The sequence below is a fragment of the Saimiri boliviensis genome, chromosome 13, assembly GCF_048565385.1.
Source record: "Saimiri boliviensis isolate mSaiBol1 chromosome 13, mSaiBol1.pri, whole genome shotgun sequence".
Classification (NCBI taxonomy): Eukaryota; Metazoa; Chordata; class Mammalia; order Primates; family Cebidae; genus Saimiri; species Saimiri boliviensis.
The window spans coordinates 105,562,977-105,583,992 of record NC_133461.1 but is presented as its reverse complement, the minus strand read 5'-3'; the positions used below and the strand labels follow the sequence as shown (position 1 = coordinate 105,583,992).

At 43.7% G+C, this 21,016-nt stretch overlaps 1 protein-coding gene across 2 annotated transcripts in view; it reads left to right on the top strand.

Annotated features, from left to right (window-relative positions):
* Positions 1-3,413: 3,413 nt before the first annotated feature.
* The window catches only part of PINX1 (PIN2 (TERF1) interacting telomerase inhibitor 1), a 75,930-nt gene continuing 58,327 nt past the window's right edge, over positions 3,414-21,016 (top strand). Inside the window, exons 1-4 of one of the 2 annotated variants that reach the window (XM_010332064.3) lie at positions 3,414-3,569; positions 8,610-8,719; positions 10,427-10,519; positions 11,618-11,696. In XM_010332064.3, the coding sequence (XP_010330366.3) occupies positions 3,551-3,569; positions 8,610-8,719; positions 10,427-10,519; positions 11,618-11,696 (301 nt within the window). In that variant the 5' untranslated portion in view covers positions 3,414-3,550. Of the gene's footprint in view, positions 3,570-3,632; positions 4,897-8,609; positions 8,720-10,426; positions 10,520-11,617; positions 11,697-21,016 lie in introns of those variants that run through there. The other variant, XM_074384160.1, reaches the window with a different exon arrangement.

Sequence of the window (21,016 nt, the reverse complement as noted above, 5' to 3'; positions counted from 1 at the left end):
CTTGCCCCTGCGTGTTCTGAGCTATTTCCGCTCTGGCCCCACTGGGTTGGCATAGGCGCCAGACACTGCCGGAATCCTCCATTTCTCAGTTTCTGGCCCGGCTCCATCCAGAGGGCGTCTTCTCATGGCCGCTGCCAAACACCCCCTTTCTTCAATATTTTACTGGCTTTTCCAACAAGGCCAAGAGAGATGAATCCCACCAGGCCATTTCCCTGCCCCTTTCAGTTGCCTGAGCATGGTGGCTCAGTCCTGTTATCCCAGTACTTTAGGACGCAGAGGCAGGAGGATCACTTGAGCCCAGGGTTCAGGACCAGCTGGGGCAATACAGTGAGACAGTCTCTACAAAAAAATAATTTTAAAAAAGTTAGCCAGGTTTGGTGGTGCTGGCCTGTAGTCCCTGCTACTCAGGAGGTTGAGGTGGGAGGATCACTTGAACCCAGGAGTTCAAGGCTGCAGTAAGCTATGATCACACTACTCTAGTCCAGCCTGGGCCACTGAGTGAGATGCTCTCTTAAATTTTTTTAAAAAATAAAAGAAAATGTAGGGCAAGCAGAATGTAGCATCAAAAGCATTCAGGAAGGTCAGGCAGCAGCAGAGAACGCGTGCCAAGAGGCTGGCAGAGATCTCTGGGACTGGGTGGGACCGGTGCACTTTGAAAGGTGCCTATATCATGACATTATGTTTTTGAAATTAATCGAGGGTCCAGCGAAATTGTCCTTAACGGATCAGACAGTAAATATATTAGGTTCTGGGAGCCATACACTCTCTCCCCAACTACTTAGTTCTGCTGGTGTAGCCAAAAAGAAGCTGAAGACTCATTTTTCGATTGTTTAGCTTCTTTTTGGCTACACCAGCAGAACTAAGTACTTGGGAGAGCCAACTACCTGTGTTAAAAAAAAAAAAAATGAGAACATACTTTATCCTTGAGTCCATTCATACCTTTGCTCATGTCATGAACTGTTATGCAAAGTAAGGTCTGTGGATCATTGCCATCCACATCTTTAGAACTTGTTAGAAATGCAGAATCTGGCTCACACCTGTAATCCTAAAACTTTGGGCGACTGAGGTGGGAGGATCACTTTGGCCCAGGAATTTGAGACCAGCCTGGGAAACATAGGGAGATCCTATCTCTAAAAAAATAAAAGTAAAAAAAATTAGCTGGACATTGTGGCACATGGCCATAGTCCTAGCTATTCAGGACATTCAGGTGGGAGGACTGCCTAAGTTAGAGAGGTGGAGGCTACAGCAAGCCATGGTCACATGATTACACTCCAGCATGGGAACACAGTGAGGCCGTGTCTCAAGATAAAATAAGAAAGTCGGAATCTCAGACTCACCCTAGGCCTGCTGAACCATATGTGCATTTTAGCATGACCTCTGGGTGACTGGCATGCACAGTCATGTTTGTAAAGCACTAAGCTAAGGAGTAAGAGTAAGAGACTGAAGGACAAGATGGAATGCCTTACCTTCTTTGGGATGGATCACCGTCTTTTGACCAGTGCAATTTCCATTCCCAGCTGGCCATTTAAAATACAAACAAAATTCTGTAATTTTTTTAAATCCTAAACTTAACAATATTCTTTTTCAGTAGATGATCTCCATTAATATTTTATAGCCATACAGATTCCTGGAGTTGGAACAAAATTTGGAAACCATCCTGCATTCACCAAAAGGCAGAGTCCCTTCTACAATATTCCTTTGTGGTCTCTAACTGAGCATCTCCAGGAGACAACTCATTGTAACACAAGATCCAATGATAAGTGAATCATCTACCACCGGAACCATGGCAACAGGCCATAAATGTCTGCTTCAATCTTCCTGGCCATCTTAGAGACAAGATTACCTTTCTGAAATCATATACCAGCATAGAAGGTACTTGAATAACATTGATTTCCTGACCAATTCAACACTCTCCATTCTGTATAACTACCTTCCACTCTCTCTGGCATAATCAAACAGATCTGCTCATTATCCTACGATTCTTTTGATGCTAGCTTCCTCAGTCCAACGTCCTACTTTTAACTTTTTTCCCTATGTCACAGCTTCCCTGCCTTGGCCGGGAAAATTCTATTCACTTGCCTCCCCTGATCCCTCGGGTATTCAAGGATAGCTGTAAGCATCCTCTTGTGTTTTTTCTAACTTTTATGAAACTAGAGGTTACGTTTTTTACCAGATTTCTAGTTAAAGGGAGAATTTCATTTTAAACAAGAATCTAGTCCTTCAATTGCTTCAGGACAACCGAAGCACCTCATTGGTGCTCTTTCTCTTTTTACCTTCCTTTTATGTGGGAAAGGCTTCTGTGTGCACTGTCACCTGAAGTTTACTGGAGAGTCACTCATCCAAAAACATGTCTTTACCATACCTAAAAGTGTTATTGCTAGGGTCTTATTAGAACTCCCCTGGAGACAGGGACACTCAATTAAATTTTGCAAACATCTATGGAGCCTTACCATACTCCCATTATTTTGCGAGGTGCTGGTACGAATACAGAGATGGATATGATAAAGGCAACGTTCCAGTGTGTGCCTTGTGGTGGAGAAAAATCGATAAAACCTTTGCCTTATTAAAGAAATAACATTTTCCCCAGAACTAGCTACCTGTTTGACTTGAGGTCCCACACAACAAGCAGACCTATCTTCTGATATCTATCTATCTATCATCCATCTTTATCTCAGAAAGCAGAAGTAGGGTATGAAGAAGAGATGGGACATTACAGGGCAAAGTCCTCCCCTCCAGCCAAGTTTTTGTTTGTTTCTTTTTCTTTTTTTTTTTTTTTTTTGAGACGGAGTTTCGCTCTTGTTACCCAGAGTGCAATGGCGCGATCTCGGCTCACCGCAACCTCCGCCTCCTGGGTTCAGGCAATTCTCCTGCCTCAGCCTCCTGAGTAGCTGGGATTACAGGCACGCGCCACCATGCCCAGCTAATTTTTTGTATTTTTAGTAGAGACGGCGTTTCACCATGTTGACCAGGATGGGCTCGATCTCTTGACCTTGTGATCCACTCGCCTCAGCCTCCCAAAGTGCTGGGATTACAGGCTTGAGCCACCGGGCCCGGCCACCCGTTTTTTCAAACTCCTCGTCCATAGCGTTCATACTGAGCTGTTTGAGGGCAGGTCACGTCTTTCCACTACGCCCCCTGCCGGCACCTAGGGCTTCCTCATGGAGACCTTGCAGGTAACCCATGTGAACGCGGGCTCCGCGGCAGCCGCGCCCAGGTGGGCTTTGCTCACATCCAATCACTTAGTACGCACACTCCCTCCAGCCAATGAGCCAATACGTACTCCTTTCTCCACCTCCCTCCGGGCGGCCACCGCCCCATCAGCCTCTGGTAGTCCGGTGCACGGCCCAGGTTGCCCCGCCCCGCCCCGCCCCCTCACCGCCACGTGCTCGAGGAGGGAGTCGCGCGCCACTGACGTCACCAGCACGCGTCTCCAGCTCTGCGGTCTGCAAGCGACGGAGTTACGCGCGTTCGGATTCTTCTGGAGTCTCCTGCCCGCCCAGTGGCCGCAGTCACCCAGGTCCAGAGGCCGCGGTATCACAGACTCTGCGACATGTCGATGCTGGCTGAGCGTGAGTGTCGGAAGCGGAGGCCCGACCCGGGCGCATAGCTGAAGACGCCGGGTGACGCGCGCGGCAGCCCTGAGTGGCTGGGGGGCGCAGGTTCCTAGTGCGCCTGGCGCATGGGGTCCGGGATCAGGGAGCCTGGCTCGTTTTGTCCGCTTGCCACAGAGCTCCCCGAAAGTTGGCCGCGGGTCTGCTAGTGAGAGAGACCGCGACTGTCCGGAGACGCCGTCCTCAGAATCACCCTGGGGCGCACACGGAGGAATCGAAGGGGGTCAGAACACCGGGTCCCGGGACTGGTCCCGCCGCCGCCCTTCGTGGGGACCCGTACTGGTTGCTTCACTCCCCCAGACCTGAGCTTACTCAGGTTAAAAAGAGAAGGTCGAGCAGAAGGATCACTTCAAACTGTAATCACATTGTCCAAGATGTATTGGATCCAGAAAAAGAAAAGCAAAGGAGTTAGAAGTCTCAAACGTGGGACGTCAGCCCCTTAGAGGGGGAGTGCGGGGTGGATGAGTAATTGTAAATGAATTTATCTTCACTTTGTGGAGTCGGTGAAAGCCCTGTCTCTGGAGAGGCTGCTGAGAATGGTGCCTGTAGCTAAGGTCGCTTGCCACCAGATGGCAGTCGTGCTTTGGTCCTGAAAAGCGGGTCCTTCTTGAAAGTTGCGTAGTGAGCGATAAACTTATTTAACAGATCAACCGCACCAGCACAGGGATTTTGTGAAATAAATGCTGTTAGCGCTCTGTTTTCTAAGAGGATGGAGGACTAGGAGCACAAAACGCAATGGGTCAGGCACCATCCTGAGTTTACAGGGGCAGAAATTGACGTTGAAAGGAAAATAATATGCCCCGAGTCGTTGAGCTAGAAAATGACAAAATTGATCTAGTTGTGTCTGTATCATTATAGTCTTGCCAGTAAGACCAGCAGAGACGCATAGAATTCAGTATGTATTAGACTGAATCCATGGGCTGTATTTTTTCATCGGTAAAAATGAGCAGTCAGGGTTAGACCCTAGATAACTAAGATCTCTTATGGTTTTGGTATTCTTTAATGTTTGCTTACTTCAGTATGCACTTGGCGACTTTGGCCCTAGCTCTGCTATTTATTTATGTCTGTTCCTATGATTAGTGTTTGTGAGACCACTAAAATCTCTTACTATCTTTATCCCCAGGTGGCCTTAAATCAGTGAGATGGTGAACATGAACACAGTTTGAAAAGTCTGAAGTATAGAGCTGTACAATGTTATTTGTAGACGTCAGTAATTCAGATTGCATGATTTCAAGAGAGTGTTTTCAGTTCTCCTCTTCCCAGCATTGTTCAGATCCTTGTCATGGTAACATATATTTTGTGGGTTTTTTTCATCATTTGATAAATAGATATAGCATCTTCTGTAATTAGATATTTAGGATTGGTATTGTTAATAAGAAAAACCTCCAACAAATTCAACAGAGTTCGAGCAAAGAATGGTTTGAGGATTGGGCAGCCTTCAGAACTAGAAACAGGTTCTAAGAACTCCAGCCTGCTGTTTGGCCAGGCAGCATTTATGGAGAGTAAACAGGAGTGAGATAGAGACAGCTTGGCTAGGGTTGCTGCTCTGATTTGCTCTATTTGAATCAGCTGGCTGCCTGTGATTGCCTGAAGCTCAGTTGCTGTAATGAATTGAGACTCAGTTATATGTTACAAGAGTATACTCCTAAGATAGGCTTTCTCTTACTTAAGTTCTAAAGTAGGTTGCAGTTCTTTATGTAAGGACTCAAGTATGGAGACATCCTCAGGCCAAATTTAATTTAGTGTAACAATTCTGTCCTTCCTGTCAACCTCTGAATTTTGAGAGATTGTTCAAAACTTCTGCCCCTGGCTCTTGGGACCCAAGAAGCCCTTTAGAGCGAATGGGATCCTAGCATAAGTCATGTGGTATTGAGCTGTTGTGTGGATGGTTTTTCTTGGAGTTGCCCCAAAAGCATCCCAACAGACCCATTTACAGTTAGATCTCCACATGGGAGTCCCTGCTAGAGGCTGGTTAAATACATCCCAAATAGTGGTCTGCAGATTGAGGGCATTCTACCTGAGGTGCAGCACCATGCTGTAAACGTGGCTGTTCCAGATGGTGTCAAGGGTCCCAAGATCATCCCCAGATTCAGTGATGTGCTGGGGGATTGAGGCAGGGGACTCAGCATCTAGTCGCTGTCACCGCTAAGATTCATTACAGTGAAAGGATACAGAGCAAAGCCAGTACAAGGAAAAGACGAATAGGGCAAAGTCCAGGGGAAACCAGGCATCAAGCTTCCAGAGCCCGCCCCCAGTGAGTCACACATGACATGCTTAATTCCCCCAGGAGTGAGTTATGATAGCAAATGTGGAATATTGCCCACCAGGGAAGCTAGTGAGAAACTCAGTGCCAGGGATTTTCCTGGGGGCTGGCCACATAGGCACCCTCTACCTGGCAGGCAACAAAACTCCAGACTCCCAGAAGGAAAGCAGGCGTTCAGCATAAACCGTATAGCTCTGCTATTCGTGTATGTCTGTTCCTTTGATCAGTGTTGGTAAGGCCACTAAAATCTTTTATTTTCCTTATATCATTTGTGTGAACAGGCACTATAAGCCACTCTTATCAGTTCTGCCAGTAGTGGGAGCCCTTGGGTTCCCTGTTGTAAACAGGCCTTTCACAGGGTATCAGTCAGGCCTACTGTGTTAGTCAACAAAGCTGAGATCTGAGCACAGAACAGACTGGCATGAGAATCACAAAGGACATGTAAAAGGTGATCCAGTTGTTCTTGAACTCCCGACCTCAGGTGATCCGCTCGCCTTGGCCTCCAAAGTGCTTGGATTACAGGCGTGAGCCACCGCGCCCGGCCCCAAAGGTGATCCAGTTGGAACAGCTCAGAGGCAGTCTTTTCCTTACCATGATTTTCCATACCTGGAAACTTGTGCTGCCTTAGAGCCGGGACATGTTCCAGGGAAGCAGGGTTCTGGTCTAGTGAGTCTGGGAAGCATGGCAGGCCTGCCCTGGCCTCCTCTAAGAGGATCTGCACATTTGCATAGTAAACGTTCCGGGAGATTCTTCAGTATTAAATTTTGTTTAACCCAGTGTTACTCATTTTCAATGGGAAGCTTCCCTCCTCCCCCTTTAGCATCCTTATTCGGAAACACTTGAGTGTTCCCATTGGTTGAAGCTACCTGCCATGGTGGTGGCGGGGATGGGGTGGGGAAGACATGACCTGATCTTGAATAGCTAATCTCTTGTGTAGGCATTATAGTTTGTTGTACATGAGTATGTAATACGAAGCGTGTACAGTTCTTACTGCGGACTGTGAGCTTATTCCCAAAACTGTCCCCTTCATGCAAGTCCTCGTTGAAGACCCTGACAAGCACTACGTAGAGACAGGAACTCTGACGCGCAGATGCCAGCTTGCGTATAGAATACTGGTTAACGGGAGTCTGTCTGGTGTGTCGTGCATTAGCAGAGGCAGTGTGATGCTGACTATTTGCCAAAGTAAGTGAAGTGAACACTTAGCCAGATGGAGCATTTTTGGGTCACCTTTTTTTTTTTTTTTTTTCTGCAAAACACTACAAGTTCGAGCCCAACTTGTTTTGCTTTGTTAAGTGGCCTTTTTTCTGCCTGTGTGTTTGTAAAGGTCTTCCGCTTTTGCCGAAGTGTGCGTAGTTACGGGCCTCTGTTGATTTTATGTGTGGCACAGTGAGCCTCTTTGGTAGGGGGGTGTGTTACTTTTTAATTATGTGATGAGATGGGCAAGGCAGGAGGGGTTGTATTGATGGTAAGACAATGTGTTTTGATTGATGTGGCAGATAAATGATAATGACCCCTCCAGATTTCTCATTTGGCCACAGTTGAGTTTTGGGTTTCATGTTCTTCGGAGTTCTTTAGTTTTGCCATAATCTTCCTTAAAACCTACAGTGATAAACTTGAGTTCATAACGATCAGTAATTTATATGCCTTAAGAAAAAGTTACTTCGATTAGACTCAGAGCAGCTCCCTTGATTCATATGCTCCTTCCTTTCTTTTTTCTGTCTTCCTTCCTCCCTTCTTCCCTCTCCATTCTTCATTTTTATTCACTTATTTCATTCACATATTTATTGAGTGACTGCTGTGGGCAAAGTGCTATTTTTTTTTTCTTGCAATGAAGCCTAAGAAAAAAAGACATGAACATGAGCCCTAAGGAGAAGATGTTCTAATGCGAAACATGAAAGATGGATATAGATAGCCCTAATACAGTAGATGTTAAGAAATAGATAAGTTATTTTAGAAGTTCAGAGAGGGGTCAGAGGGCTTCAGGGCATCTCAGTTTGAGGGATGGTGGTGTTATCTGTAGGTCACATGTATGGAGGGTACAGTTGACTCTCCCCAGTAGAGTAATGACTGTTGTATGTTGTGGATTAAGAATATAAGCTTTGAAGTCGGTAGGACCGAGGTTGGTTTAAAGGATCGGGTTTTTGCTTGGGGATGTTGGGTAAATTTCTTTTTCTAAGTCTCACGTTTTCGTACCTGCCAGTGACTACGCTGCTAACCACCCTCATTGGGTTACTGTGAACACCGAGTCTTTATTACGTACAGCATGTGGAGCAGGTCTCACGTTGGTGAATTGGCATTTATTATTTTAAGTGCATCCTTGGTCTTGCATATTGTTTTGTATGTAGTAGCTCATGGCAAGGGAAGCTGTAACTGCTGCTGATGGTGATGAGGATGCTGGTGTCCGCAGGTGCTTTCACTTGTGCTGATGGCTGAGTATGGAAGGCCCAGCTGTAGGGTATTGAGCATTTGCTTTGCCACATAGTGAGGGAACATTTCAATTTTAATCTTAAGAAGTCAACTTATATGTCTAGCATCTACATTTATTGGGGAAACCAGGATAAATGATCCAGTCTGTTAACCTTCTATTAGGTGTTGAATTAATTTCGATATTATAATATATGTCATATTTTACATACGTACATAAAACACACAAAGTTATGCATGTGTATGTCTGTGTGGTATTTTGCATGTCTGAAAGGTGCTGCATTGCTGACGAGATGCTTTTTCGTTTCCAGGTCGGCGGAAGCAGAAGTGGGCTGTGGATCCTCAGAATACTGCCTGGAGTAATGACGATTCCAAGTTTGGCCAGAGGATGCTAGAAAAGATGGGGTGGTCAAAAGGAAAGGTATTTTGGAGAAAAGCAGAACAAATCTGAGCTAAGAAAAGAGATTAGAAATTAGGGGAAAACTTCCTTCTCAGGAGGCTAGAAGGAATTTATGCTTTGGATCAGTAAGTGATTTTGATCCAAAATAAAAAATTGTTGTGACCTTATGGTGATACATTAGGATTGAACATAAATGTCAACACTATTTAAGCTGCCATGATTAGCATCTCTCGTAGACAGTGGCTCTCACTAGTTGCACCCGGAATCATAATTAACCATCAGAGATTCACATTTTGTGCCCCTTTATAACCAGGCTACACGCTTTTTCCCTTTCCTCACTTCCCATTTGTTCTTGACTCCAGTAGAGCTTCTGCTGATACCCTCACACGTAAATGGTTCTTGTTGAGGTCTTTGGTGATCTTTAAGTCTAATGCTTTGGATTAGCCAAATCTAGTGGGCCTTTGTTCTGTTCTCACATTGCTCAACTCCTCAGCAGTGCTGGATGTAACCGACTACTCTCCCCTTGAAATACTTGTCTTGGTCTCCACAGGACTATTGTCTCATCTGCTCTTCCTTAACTTCACTCACCGTTCCTAAATTCGTTGCTATCTCTTTTTTTCTGTAGACTTTTGATTGTTAGAGCTCTTTGAGGCTCAGCCTCAGGCCCCTTTTCTGCCCTCTGCTCCGGTGATCTCATTCATTCCTTTGCCACACTGAATTAGCTGAAATCTGGGAACTGTCATTTTTCTATATCTAGTCCATTTCTGTCCTCTGAGCTCCAGATTTGTAAATTCAACAGCCTGCTTGATATTTCCACTTGAGCAATCGTCTCAAGGCTATCATTTCTATTATAAAACTCTTGATTCCCCCAAATATATTTTCCCCAAGTTTTCCCTGTTTTTTATACGTGGTAGCATCTGCCATTTACACAAGCCAGAAACCTGAGAGTCCTACTTGGTTCCTCCGCCCTCTTCACTCCCACATCCCCAGTCAGTCCTCTCCGTCCTCCCTCTTCCCTCCCGCATCCCCAGCCATCATCCTTCTCCGTCCTCCCTCTTCCCTCCCGCATCCCCAGCCATCGTCCTTCTCCGTCCTCCCTCTTCCCTCCCGCATCCCCAGTCATCATCCTTCTCCGTCTTCCTTCTTCCCTCTCCCATCCCCAGGCATCATTCCTCTCCAGCCAAGGCAGCACTCTGCTTCAGCCACTGTCGTAACGTGCACTGATTGACTCCTTAGACTCTCAACTGTCTCCCTTCCTCCCTCCTTTTTCTCCTCTGACCCATTTGCTATACAGCAACCAGAATGATCTTTTAAGATATGGAAATCAGCTTGTGTCATTCTTAAAAGACCAGTGGTTTTCCATCGCATTTAAAATAAAATCCCAATTCCTCCCGTAGGTTATGTGAGATCTAGCCTCTCTGCCATCCCATTTCCTTCATTTGCTGCAGAAGCCACCCCGGGTGCCTCTGAGGTTTCCCAGTACACTGAGTTTTTTCCCCACCTTAGGATCTTTGCACTTGATCTCCCCTTGCCTGGAAAATCTTACCGTGAGTGTTAATCGATGCAGAGGACTTAAGAGTCCTCCTCCATGTTGTTTTGTGAAAATATTTGATGGAGAAAATCATCAACTCAGAACAACTGCCGTGTGCATCTGTGAGTTTTGTAGCAGTGCTCTGCTTCTGAGTATCAGCCAGAGGCATGTTCTAACTCTGTGTTTAATCTCCACAGGGTTTAGGGGCTCAGGAGCAAGGAGCCACAGATCATATTAAAGTTCAAGTGAAAAATAACCACCTGGGACTCGGAGCCACCGTCAATAACGAAGTGAGCAGCACGTGCCTCCTGGGTGTCTTTGCATAATTGACTTCAGTCTTGTAGATGTAAACATTTTAATCCAGTCATTTGATGGATTCGTCTGACTGTTGGTGCCACACTTCATTTCATTCTCCTGAACACTGACACTTCAATGTGTGGTATCGTAATTCAGAATCAGTGGCCTACTGTGGTTTTATCTAAACCCAAAGTTTTATTCCTAAGTTTTTGCAGCCAACAGAATCTGGTAGGAAATCTGGAGAATTACTTTAGGTAAATTGAATTACTTTGGTTAGTTGAGTATCTCTGAGTAGTGGATTAGAGCAGCTAAAATTTTTAGCCACTAAAGAGTTTACATAAGGTTGATTTCAAATGTAGTTGTTGAAGGATAGATAACACAGATACCCTTATTTTCTTGGGAGAAACATTACCCAGTAAACCTGTTCCATATTCCTTTACCTTAAGTATTCTTAAAAATGCTTAAGAATGTGAGTAAGGCAGATTCTTACATTGAAACCCTGCTTCCCACTGGTTTGGGAGATCTTCATTCTCTTATAAAAGCCAGGTTCATTTTTTTATAATGAACTTACTAGGTAACCACCTTAGGAATGGGTGCTCATTGATTCACGGGACTTGAGATTTTTCCTCCTCCCCTTCCTCACAGTTGTTAAATTGAGGTTGGTGCAAGTAATTAGAATATTTTAAGTTCTACTGAGCAAAGAGGAGCATTTCTGTGTCCCTCATGGTTCTTGTCCTTCAAACTGTAATTTCCCCTAGTGAGGAAAAATACAGTAATTTCATTGTGTTTTACTTTAATATTTAGCACACAGGTTGCCTATTTGCTATAAATTGACTATTGATTGATAAGTCATTCACATTTGAAATCAGACCTTAAGCTCCCAGGAAGCCCGTTTATAATATTGATCTGCATAAAGAGCGTTTTAACTATATTATTTCTTGAATCCACTTAAATTTATCAAATAGTATTTTGATGAAACATTTAAAATTTCTTACTAATCACTGGATTTCCTTGATTACAAAATATCATCATCTCAGTCAGTGTAGGTAAACTACAGACTCACCTCTCATTCATTTCTTTGGTATTTTCAGGACAACTGGATTGCACATCAGGATGATTTTAACCAGCTTCTGGCCGAACTCAACACTTGCCATGGGCTGGAAACCACAGGTAGGGAGATCAGGTGACCTAAGCTCTCGGTGAAAATATGTTTATGAGTTTTTTGTTTTTTGCTTTTCTTATTTTTTAGTTGATACATAATTATACATATTTATTGAGTATAGTGTGATATGTCAATATCTGTACACAATATGTAATGTACACATGTGTTCATCAGTGTAATTAGCATATGCATCAACTTAGACTTTTTTAATATCCTTGTGTTGGGAACATTTAAAATCTGTTTTTCTAGCTATTTGAACATATAAAGTGTTATTTACTCTAGTCACCTACAGTGCTATAGAACACTAGAGCTTTTTCCTCCTATCTAGTGGGACTTTTATATCCATTAGCCAATCTTGAGCTATTTCCATCTACCCCTTCTCCTTACCCAGCTCTAATAACCACTGTTCTGCTATCTACTTTTATGAGCTCAACATTTCTAGCTTTTACATATGAATGAGAATATGTGATATTTATCTGTGCCTGGCTTATTTTACTTAATGTCCTCCAAGCTCATCCATTTTGCCTCAAGTGAAAACCTCTCATTCTTTCGTAACGCTAAATAGTATACCGCTGTGTATATGCACCGCATGCTGCTTCCCGTTCATCTGTTGGCAGGCTCTTAGGTTGATGCCATTTCTTGGCTGTTGTACCACAGTGAGCAGTACACTGGGAGTGCAGGTATCTCTTCAGTGTGCTGATTTCCTTTCCTTTGACTGATACCCGGGAGCGGATTGCTGGATCATTTGGTCATTCTGTTTTTAATTTTTTGAGGAGCTGCCATACTATTTCCTGTTTTCTATAGTGGCTGCATCAACAGTGCATAAGGGTTCCAATTTCTCCATATCCTCGCCAATAATTATCTTCTGTCGTTTGAGAGTAACCGTCCTAATGAGTGTGAGATGATGTCTCATTGTGATTTGGATTTGCGTTTCTTTAATGACTAATGTTAAGCATCTTTTCCTCTGCTTATTGGCCATTTTTATATCTTCTTTGGAGAAATGTCTATTTAAGTCCTTTGCTCATTTTTAATTGGATTTTGTTGTAATCTGCAAGCATTTTTATAAACATTCTAGTTTATAAAGAATCTATTCCTGGTGTATAATGTGTATCTTGGGTGAAAAATCAATAGATATTTGGTAGATTGAAAGAGAATTTTGTGGGTGAAATAAAGTATTAGACTTGAGTTCAGCAAACATTTATTGAGCTGTGTGCTGGGTACCAGTTTATGTGTGAGGATATGCAGAGGTATAAGACACAGTCCTGCTTGGGGGTAGCTAGCAGAATATGCTGGTGATTACCTGGCAAAATCACAGCACACATCTAACCATAGGAAGATTTATTGCAGTGCTGTGTGTGGAAGTGAGCCCACAAGCATGAAGGGAAAGGTGCTTTGTGGGTATTTTTTCTAACCAGATTGGACTTTCGTTGGAATATATAACTTGTACAGTTTTCCTTATCCATAGGATCATGATACTGAAATATCCTAACCGTTTTGTGTGCAGTCCTAATATAAAGGGCAATAATTTATTAGCAGAAGAAAAAGATAAGGAAAATGCTTTCTGAAAATATTGAGTGACTCATTAGGAAACGCAGGATCTGTGAAGCAGTAAAGTTCAAGGACACTCTTCCTTACTAATTATACACAAAGGCATCTCTATATTTATGATCACAGTTGAACTAAGTAGAAATACAGATAAGAATGTAAGCTTGGCTGGGTGCGGTGGCTCATGCCTGTAATCCCAGCACTTTGGGAGGCTGAGGTGTGTGATCACCTGAGGTTGGGAGTTCCAGACCAGCCTGATCAACACTGAGAAACTCTGTCTCTGCTAAAAATAGCAAACTTAGCTGGGCGTAGTGGTGCATGCCTATAATCCCAGCTACTTGGGAGGCAGGAGGCTGAGGCAGGAGAATCACTTGAACCCGGGAGGCTGAGGTTGCTATGAGCCGAAATCCTGCCACTGTACTCCAGCCAGGGCAGTAAGAGTGAAACTCCATCTCAAAAAAAAATAAAAATGGCCATATAAGACTTGGAGATTTTGACTAAAGAAGAAATAGAGTATAGTGGTTTAGAGACAAACACCAGAGTCAAACTGCCTGAATTTTACTCCTGGTCTGGCTCTTTGTTTGTATGACCTTGGGTAAATTGCTGAACATGACTGTACCTTGATTTCCTCTTTGGTCAGATGGAAGCAATAGTATCATCCTTGAAAGTTGTGAGAACTAAGTGCGTCACAACATCCGAGAAACGCAAGCAGAGATACTCAGCACTGTTAGCGTCCTGATCGTGTGGCCGGCAAACCTAGAACCATAAGCCACGATTATGGCCCGAAAATTTACTTTGCTCTGTAGGATTTCATAAGGAATCTAGGGTTTTATTTTCTCTCTCTCTCTCTTTTTTTTTTTTTTTTTTTTTTTTGAGATGGAGTCTTGCTCTGTGGTCCAGGCTGGAGTGCATTGACTTTATCTTGGCTCACTGCAACCTCTGCCTCCTGGGTTCAAGTGATTCTCCTACCTGAGCTTCCCGAATAGCTGGGATTACAGGCACCCACTACCGTGCCCAGCTAATTTTTGTATTTTCAGTACAGGCGTGATTTTGCCATGTTGACCAGGCTGGTCTTGATCTTCTGACCTCAGATGATCTACCCACCTTGGCCTCCCAGAGTGATTACAGGCCTGAGCCACCACGCCCATCCTAGGGTTTTATTTTTAATAGTTTCCATCACTCTTGAGGCTTTTGTTGTTGTTGTTATTGTTGTTGTTTCTCTTCTGTTTTGAGGCTAGGAAACCAAACCTAAGATCTCTCTCTGCCATATTTTGCCTGCATTGTCTGTAAAAGTGGGTAGAATCTACTTTCCTTAAAGTCTGTCCAGTCTGTAAGATTTCTGGCCTACTAGGAACTGACCTTCCTTACTACCTCAGTATCTTAACTGCAGTAAGGGAAGAAAAAGAAAAGGTAAGAGGATCGATTGAGAAAAGAAAGAAATAAAATTATTATTATTTATTGATATGAGTGTATTGTATATAGACTGGAACTCATGGGTTTATCATAATTGGTAAATTTAGCAGAGTTGCTGGATATAAAGTCAATATATAAACATTAATTTTCTTTCTATATAACTAAAAGGAACAGAAAATAAAATTTAAAATATAATGAGATTGTTTAAAATAAAATGATATTATTTAAATTATTTAAAATTTTAAATGAAAAATTAAATAAAACGGCATATTATTATATCTTTTAGGGTAAAAGACATCAGATTCTTTTAGTAGATCTAACGAGAGATTTTTAAAACCTCTCCCTGAAAAAATGTAAAACATTATTGAGAGAAATTATAGAAGGCCAGATATCAAGATTTATTATAAAGCTACTGTAACAACTGAAGTAAGTATAGTTTTGGCATAAAGATAGACTGCATAGCACCGCAGTGTGGGAAGTAGATGGTCTTTTCAATAAATGGTTTTGGAACAGTTAACTGGTCCCGCCCTTGAAAGTTAACTCTCCTCAGAAAAAACTCAAACTTGACCCCACCCTCATACCCCACACAAAATCAATTCCATGTAGATTTATTAGGAAGAATGTGATAGGCCTAACAGTAAAGCTTTTAGGAGATGATGATGAAGAATATGAATATCTACATGTCTTTGAGACAGGAAAAGTCTTCTTAAACAGGTCATAAAGTGTTAGAACACTTCATAAAGAAAAAGCTTGGTAACTTGATCTATATTAAAATTAAGAATTTCTGTTTATCAAGAAGTGTTATTATTTGGAAGCCACCAGAAGATATTTCCAGTCCATGTTATGAAAAAGTTTCAGATCCAGAATATATCAAGAACCCCTGCCAATACATAAAAAACGATTGACAATGTGATAGAAAAGTGAGCATGAGTCTAACAGGCATTTCACAAGAGAAGACATCCAGGCGGCCAGTGAACGTATGGCAGGGTACACAGCCACGTTAGTCATCAGGAAAATGCAAAATAAAACCTCATGTGATACCACGGCGTGCCACTGGAATGAGGAAGACTGGCAATATCACGTTCTGCTGGCAGTGTGGAATAGTAGAATTCTTACAGAGCTTGGTGGAAGTGTCAGTTGGTATGAGCGTTTGGAAACAGATTAGAAGGATTTACAAAAGTTGAAGATCTGCATAACCCCTGACCTGCCCCCTGTCCAACAGAAGCCTGTGCACAGGTGTCCTGGGAGATGTGTACAACGACACTGATATCATTATTCGTGGTATCCCCAAACTGGCAATAAGCCAGATGCCCCCTGACAATAGAATGGTTAGTCACTGGAGTACAGTTGCATGCAAGACTATAAAACATGTTGGCAAACTTTTCCCAGAAAGGGCCAGATAGAAATATTTTTCAGACCACAGATCCTCTGCAGAACTGCTCACCTTGGCTATTGGAGTGTGAAAACAGCAACAGACAGGATTTAGACCAGCGGCTGTGGCTATGTTCCGTAAAGGTTTCTTACAAAAAAGGTGGTGTGCTGGATTTGCCCCACAGACCGTGTGTCCTCTGGTGTAGAAGACTCATTGACTTAACGTTGACCGAAAGAAGTTGGACACAAAGATACATCGAGCTGATTCCACTTACATAAGCTACAGATAGCAGGCAGACCTGATGTTTAGTGCCATACATAGGTGGTAAATCTGTTTTTAAAAACAGAGACGTGAGTACTTCATTGTGAAACTAGTGATTGCCATAGGAGTGAAGTTTGGGATTGAGAAGGGCTTGTGAGGAGCTTCTGGCCTGCTTGGCAGTTAGGCAGATATTTGTGAACGTTTTGATTTTTTGCACTTTCACTGACTGTTACTCCCTTTTCACCTGCTGCCCCCCACCAGAAAAAGAAATGGTTAAGACACAAATAAAAAACAAGGGGAGTGTTTACCTCAAAACACAAAATAATGGTTATCCCTAGGACAGGGCTTCTCAACCAGGGGCAGTTTTGCCCCTCATGGGACATTTGGCAATGTCTGAAGACATTTTTGGTTGTCACAAGTAGGGGGGATGTTACTGGCATCTGGTGAGTAGCGGGCTGTTGAGCCAGGGACTTGGCTGAACATCCTGTGATGCGTGGGACCGCTGTGCCCTCCCATCCCCTCCGCAAAGGAACAGCCCCGAATTTCAGTAGCGTGGAGTGGAGAAACTGTTTTAGGAGGAAGGAGCAGAAAATGAGAAGGGGTGCAGGGTTGCTGGATGCTTCTAGATACAGGTGGTATTCTGGCTCAAACCTGGGAGGTGGCTACCTAGGGGGTTGCTTTATAATTATGCAGATTTTAAGTAGTGTGTGTTTTGGTATTTGCCACAATAATAGTGAATAACTACGTGGTCCCCTTTCTCGTAGACAGAAGGTGAAATATGGCATGTGCAATTGATGTCATATTAAAGCTGTGGCGAAGGCTAATTAAATAGTAGCAGATAAAGCAATTTGAATATCAGGCGTCAGCTTCTACCTTACTGAGTGTCTGCTCATGTATAAGTGCAGTCACTTTTCCTAAATAGGTTCAATGACATGATTAGCGTGTCAGACTTGAGGTGCCATTTAGGCCTACCACTACAGTCATAGAGACAGAAACTTGAGTCTCGCCTTTTCTTAGAGGCACCCCCATTTCTGTCAGTCCTAACAAGGATATTGACTTGACCTGGTACTCTGTTTGGTGTCTATATTAGTCTGTTCTCACTGCTAATAAAGACATACCCAAGACTGGTAATTTATTAGTGGAAAGAGGTTTAATTGACTCAGATCAGCATGGCTGGGAGGCCTTAGGAAACTTAGAATAATGGTGGAAGGGGAAGCAAACACATCCTTCACCTGGTGGCAGGAAGGAGAAGCATGAGAGCTGAGTGAGGGGAGAAACCCCTTATAAAGCCATCAGATACCCTGCAAACTCACTCACTATCACAGGGGAAACTGCCCCTGGGATTCAGTCTCCATTTGGTCTGGCCCTATGATTACACATCAAAATGAGATTTGGGTGGGGACACAGAGCCAAACCGCACCAGTGTATTACCCCCTCCCTTCCTTTCCTTCCTAACACTGCGTTGCTCTGTCGCCCAGGCTGGAGGGCAGTGGGGCAATCTCGGCTCACTGCAACCTTCACCTCCTGGGTTCCAAGGATTCCCCCACACCAGTCTCTTGAATAACTGGGATTATAGGCGCATGCCACCACACCCCTCTAAGTTTTATAGCCTTTAGTAGAGATGAGGTTTTGCCATGCTGACCAGGCTGGTCTCGAACTCCTGGCCTCAAGTGATACTTCTGCCATGGCCTCCCAAAGTGCTGGGATTACAGAAGTGAGCCACTTAAATACTTAAAATCACAGATGATAAAAATCTATGTTGAGCGTTAACAAGCATCTCCTTATCTTAAGTCTGCTACAACACTAAGTTGAATGTGACAGGGAATAACTAAATGAGACAGGGTAATTTTGTTTTAATTAATTGTGAGAAACATGCTTATTTTTGTATTACACAAAAGAATGTGTGATTTTTAGAAGTAAGCAGGGCACCTGTGATCTGCAAAGGGGTGCTTTATAGCAGTTGTCTTCAGTTTTTGCTTTGCTCACATATTTCCTAGGAGAATTTAAAAAACAGTGTACCCTGTCTCACTTTTTTTTTTTTTTGCATCTAGGATTTTTTTTTAATCAGAGGTACATAGTTATAAAGAATATAATTTCTGGCCTTTTGGAAAATACTGACATGTTAAAATAAAACCGTTCTATTACTCTTAAATGTGTCCAGTGAACATTATATGGCATTTAAAAATAAAACCATGACATCAGTCCTAAAGGTCTGCAGTATACTACAATAAGCACAATAACAGCTTGATGCCCACTGTCGTCTATTTAAAATACATCAACAAGTATTTGGCTGGGCGAGATGGCTCATGGCTGTAATCTCAGCCCTTTGGGAGGCTGAGGTGGATGGATCACCTGAGGTCAGGAGTTTGGAGGCCAGCCTGGCCAACATGGTGAAACCTCATCTCTACTAAAAATACAAAAATTATCTAGACATGGGGGTATGTGCCTAATCCTAGCTCCTCGGGAGGCTGAGATAGGAGAATCACTTGAACCCAGAAGGCAGAGGTCATAGTGAGCCAAGATTGTGCCACTGCACTCCAGCCTTGGTGACAGAGTGAGAGTCCGTGTGGGTGGGCGGGGTGGGGAGAAAAAGAAATGCTGCTTTAGTAGAATATCAGCTGGACATCTGTAATCCCAGCACATTGGGAGGCTAAGGTAGGGAGGTGTAGGGAGGTTGCGTGAAATTAGCCTGAGCAACAAAGTGAGACCCCATCTCTACAGAGAATCAAAAAATTAGCTTGGCATAGTGATGTGAGCATATGGTTTCAGATACTTGGGAAGCTGAGGCAGGAGAATTCCTTGAGCCCAGGCTGCCGTGAGCAGTGATCACGCCACTGCCCTCCAGCTTGGGTAACAGAGTGAGACCCTGTCTCAGCAACAACAGAAAGTCAGAAATGTTATAGTTCATAATATCTTTTCTCCCGAAATAGCATTTCCATTTCATAGACCCCATAGTATTTTATATTAATATGTTTTTATGCTTAAAAACTTTTTTTAAAAATTGACCACCCTATTATATTTCTCTGCCACAAAACAAGTATATGTTAAGTTTTTGGTTTATTTCTGATAACCCAAGGCTTTAATGTAAAAAAAGAAAAAAAAGTTGGATTAAGTTGTCATCATGATAAATAGACTTTTTTTTTTTTTTTTTTTTTTGAGGCAGAGTTTTTCTCTGTTGCCCAAGCTGAAGTACAGTGGCTCAATCTCGGCTCACCGCAACCTCCACTTCCTGGGTTCAAGCGATTCTTCTGCCTCAGCCTCCTGGGTAGCTGGGATTACAGGCACCCGCCACCACGCCCAGCTAATTTTTGTATTTTTAGTAGAGATGGCGGTTTCACCGTGTTGGTCAGGCTGCTCTCGAACACCTGACCTGGTGATCTACCTGCCTTGGCCTCCCAGGGTGCTGGGACCACACCTGGCCTCACGATGAGTAGATTAGAGTTAGTAAAATCAGCAGATCTGTTTTCAACTTTGACGAATGCTTTTTAAACAAGCACATCTCTTTGGTAGTGCACCTCTTGATGAGCTGTGTTGGTGGTAGGGATGTGGGGACTGGTCCAGCCGCTTTGACTCAAGCATTTTCACTTGTCCCTCATTGATCCTGGTTAGCGGAAGGTTGTGCCTTTCTTTTATGAATGGGAGGGGACAGACGGGAAAGGACAGCCGGAGTGGCGCATCCACTCACACTCCAAGCACTTTCAGGAACGAGTGCCCATGAGCAAAGACAGAAAGTTATTCCTCAAGGCCTGCCCGTGCTCAGGCATCCTTCGGTCTATCTGCATACTCAGAAGGTACAGAAGCTTCCCAGGTGATAGTTCGATCTGAAGAGCGAGAGCCGCCCTGTGAGCGGTACAGTGTGGTGGTTCAGGATGTGTCCTCTCAGTCAGGTCTGCCTGGGCTTCCCATCGCGGCCCCTTCCTGGCTGTGCCCTGTCAGTGCCGACCTCTGCAGTGGGTTCCGGCATCGCAGCAGCTCTCCTAGGGAGTAGCTGTGGGAGGGAAATCTGAGAATGCATGGAGAGCCTCCAGTCCAGCACCTGGTCCCGCATAAGCTTGCGGGCGGCAGGAGGTACTTTCAGCTGATTCAGGGATTTGTGATTAGAACATCAGTATTGAGATTTTTATGTGCCATAGGAAGTGCAAAAGAGAAGACTTTACTGGTAGATCGATGTCTTTGAAAAAACTCTAGGGTGTCCTTGGGAAGTGGCTGCAGAAGAGAATGTTTCAGTTTGTTGAAATAATGAGCCCACGCTGGGCATTGCTTTGAGTGTGGCACGTCTGTCTTCTCTTTCCAAGCCTGCTGTAGGGTTCTCGTTGCGCCTGTGAAGTTAATCACGTGCCAGTGAATGGACATGTGCTTGTTATGATCAGTATTAGGGTGAACGTTTCTTTTTTTCCACTTTCTCTAATCTGATAGCTAAATGTTCTTAAAACTATAGGAAAATTTAGTCTCCTTTCTACCCGGATCTGTTTCTATGGCACTCTTCTGTCTGAACTCAAATAGATACAGGTGAGAGGATGCAGGCAGCTAGCTACTTTGTAATTGACTCTAGCCCCAGATCGGCTTGCTGTGATACTTCAAGCAGGAGACTCTTCTGGCTGTGGTTTTCTCTTCTGTCAGAGGAGTTCCCACTCGGATGTCGTCCTAAGTGGTGTGCTCTTGCTCCTCTTGCCCTGCCAGTGGTCCTCCCCGAGGCCTCGACGTTGCAGGTGGTGGCTCACAGCTGGTGCCGTTCCG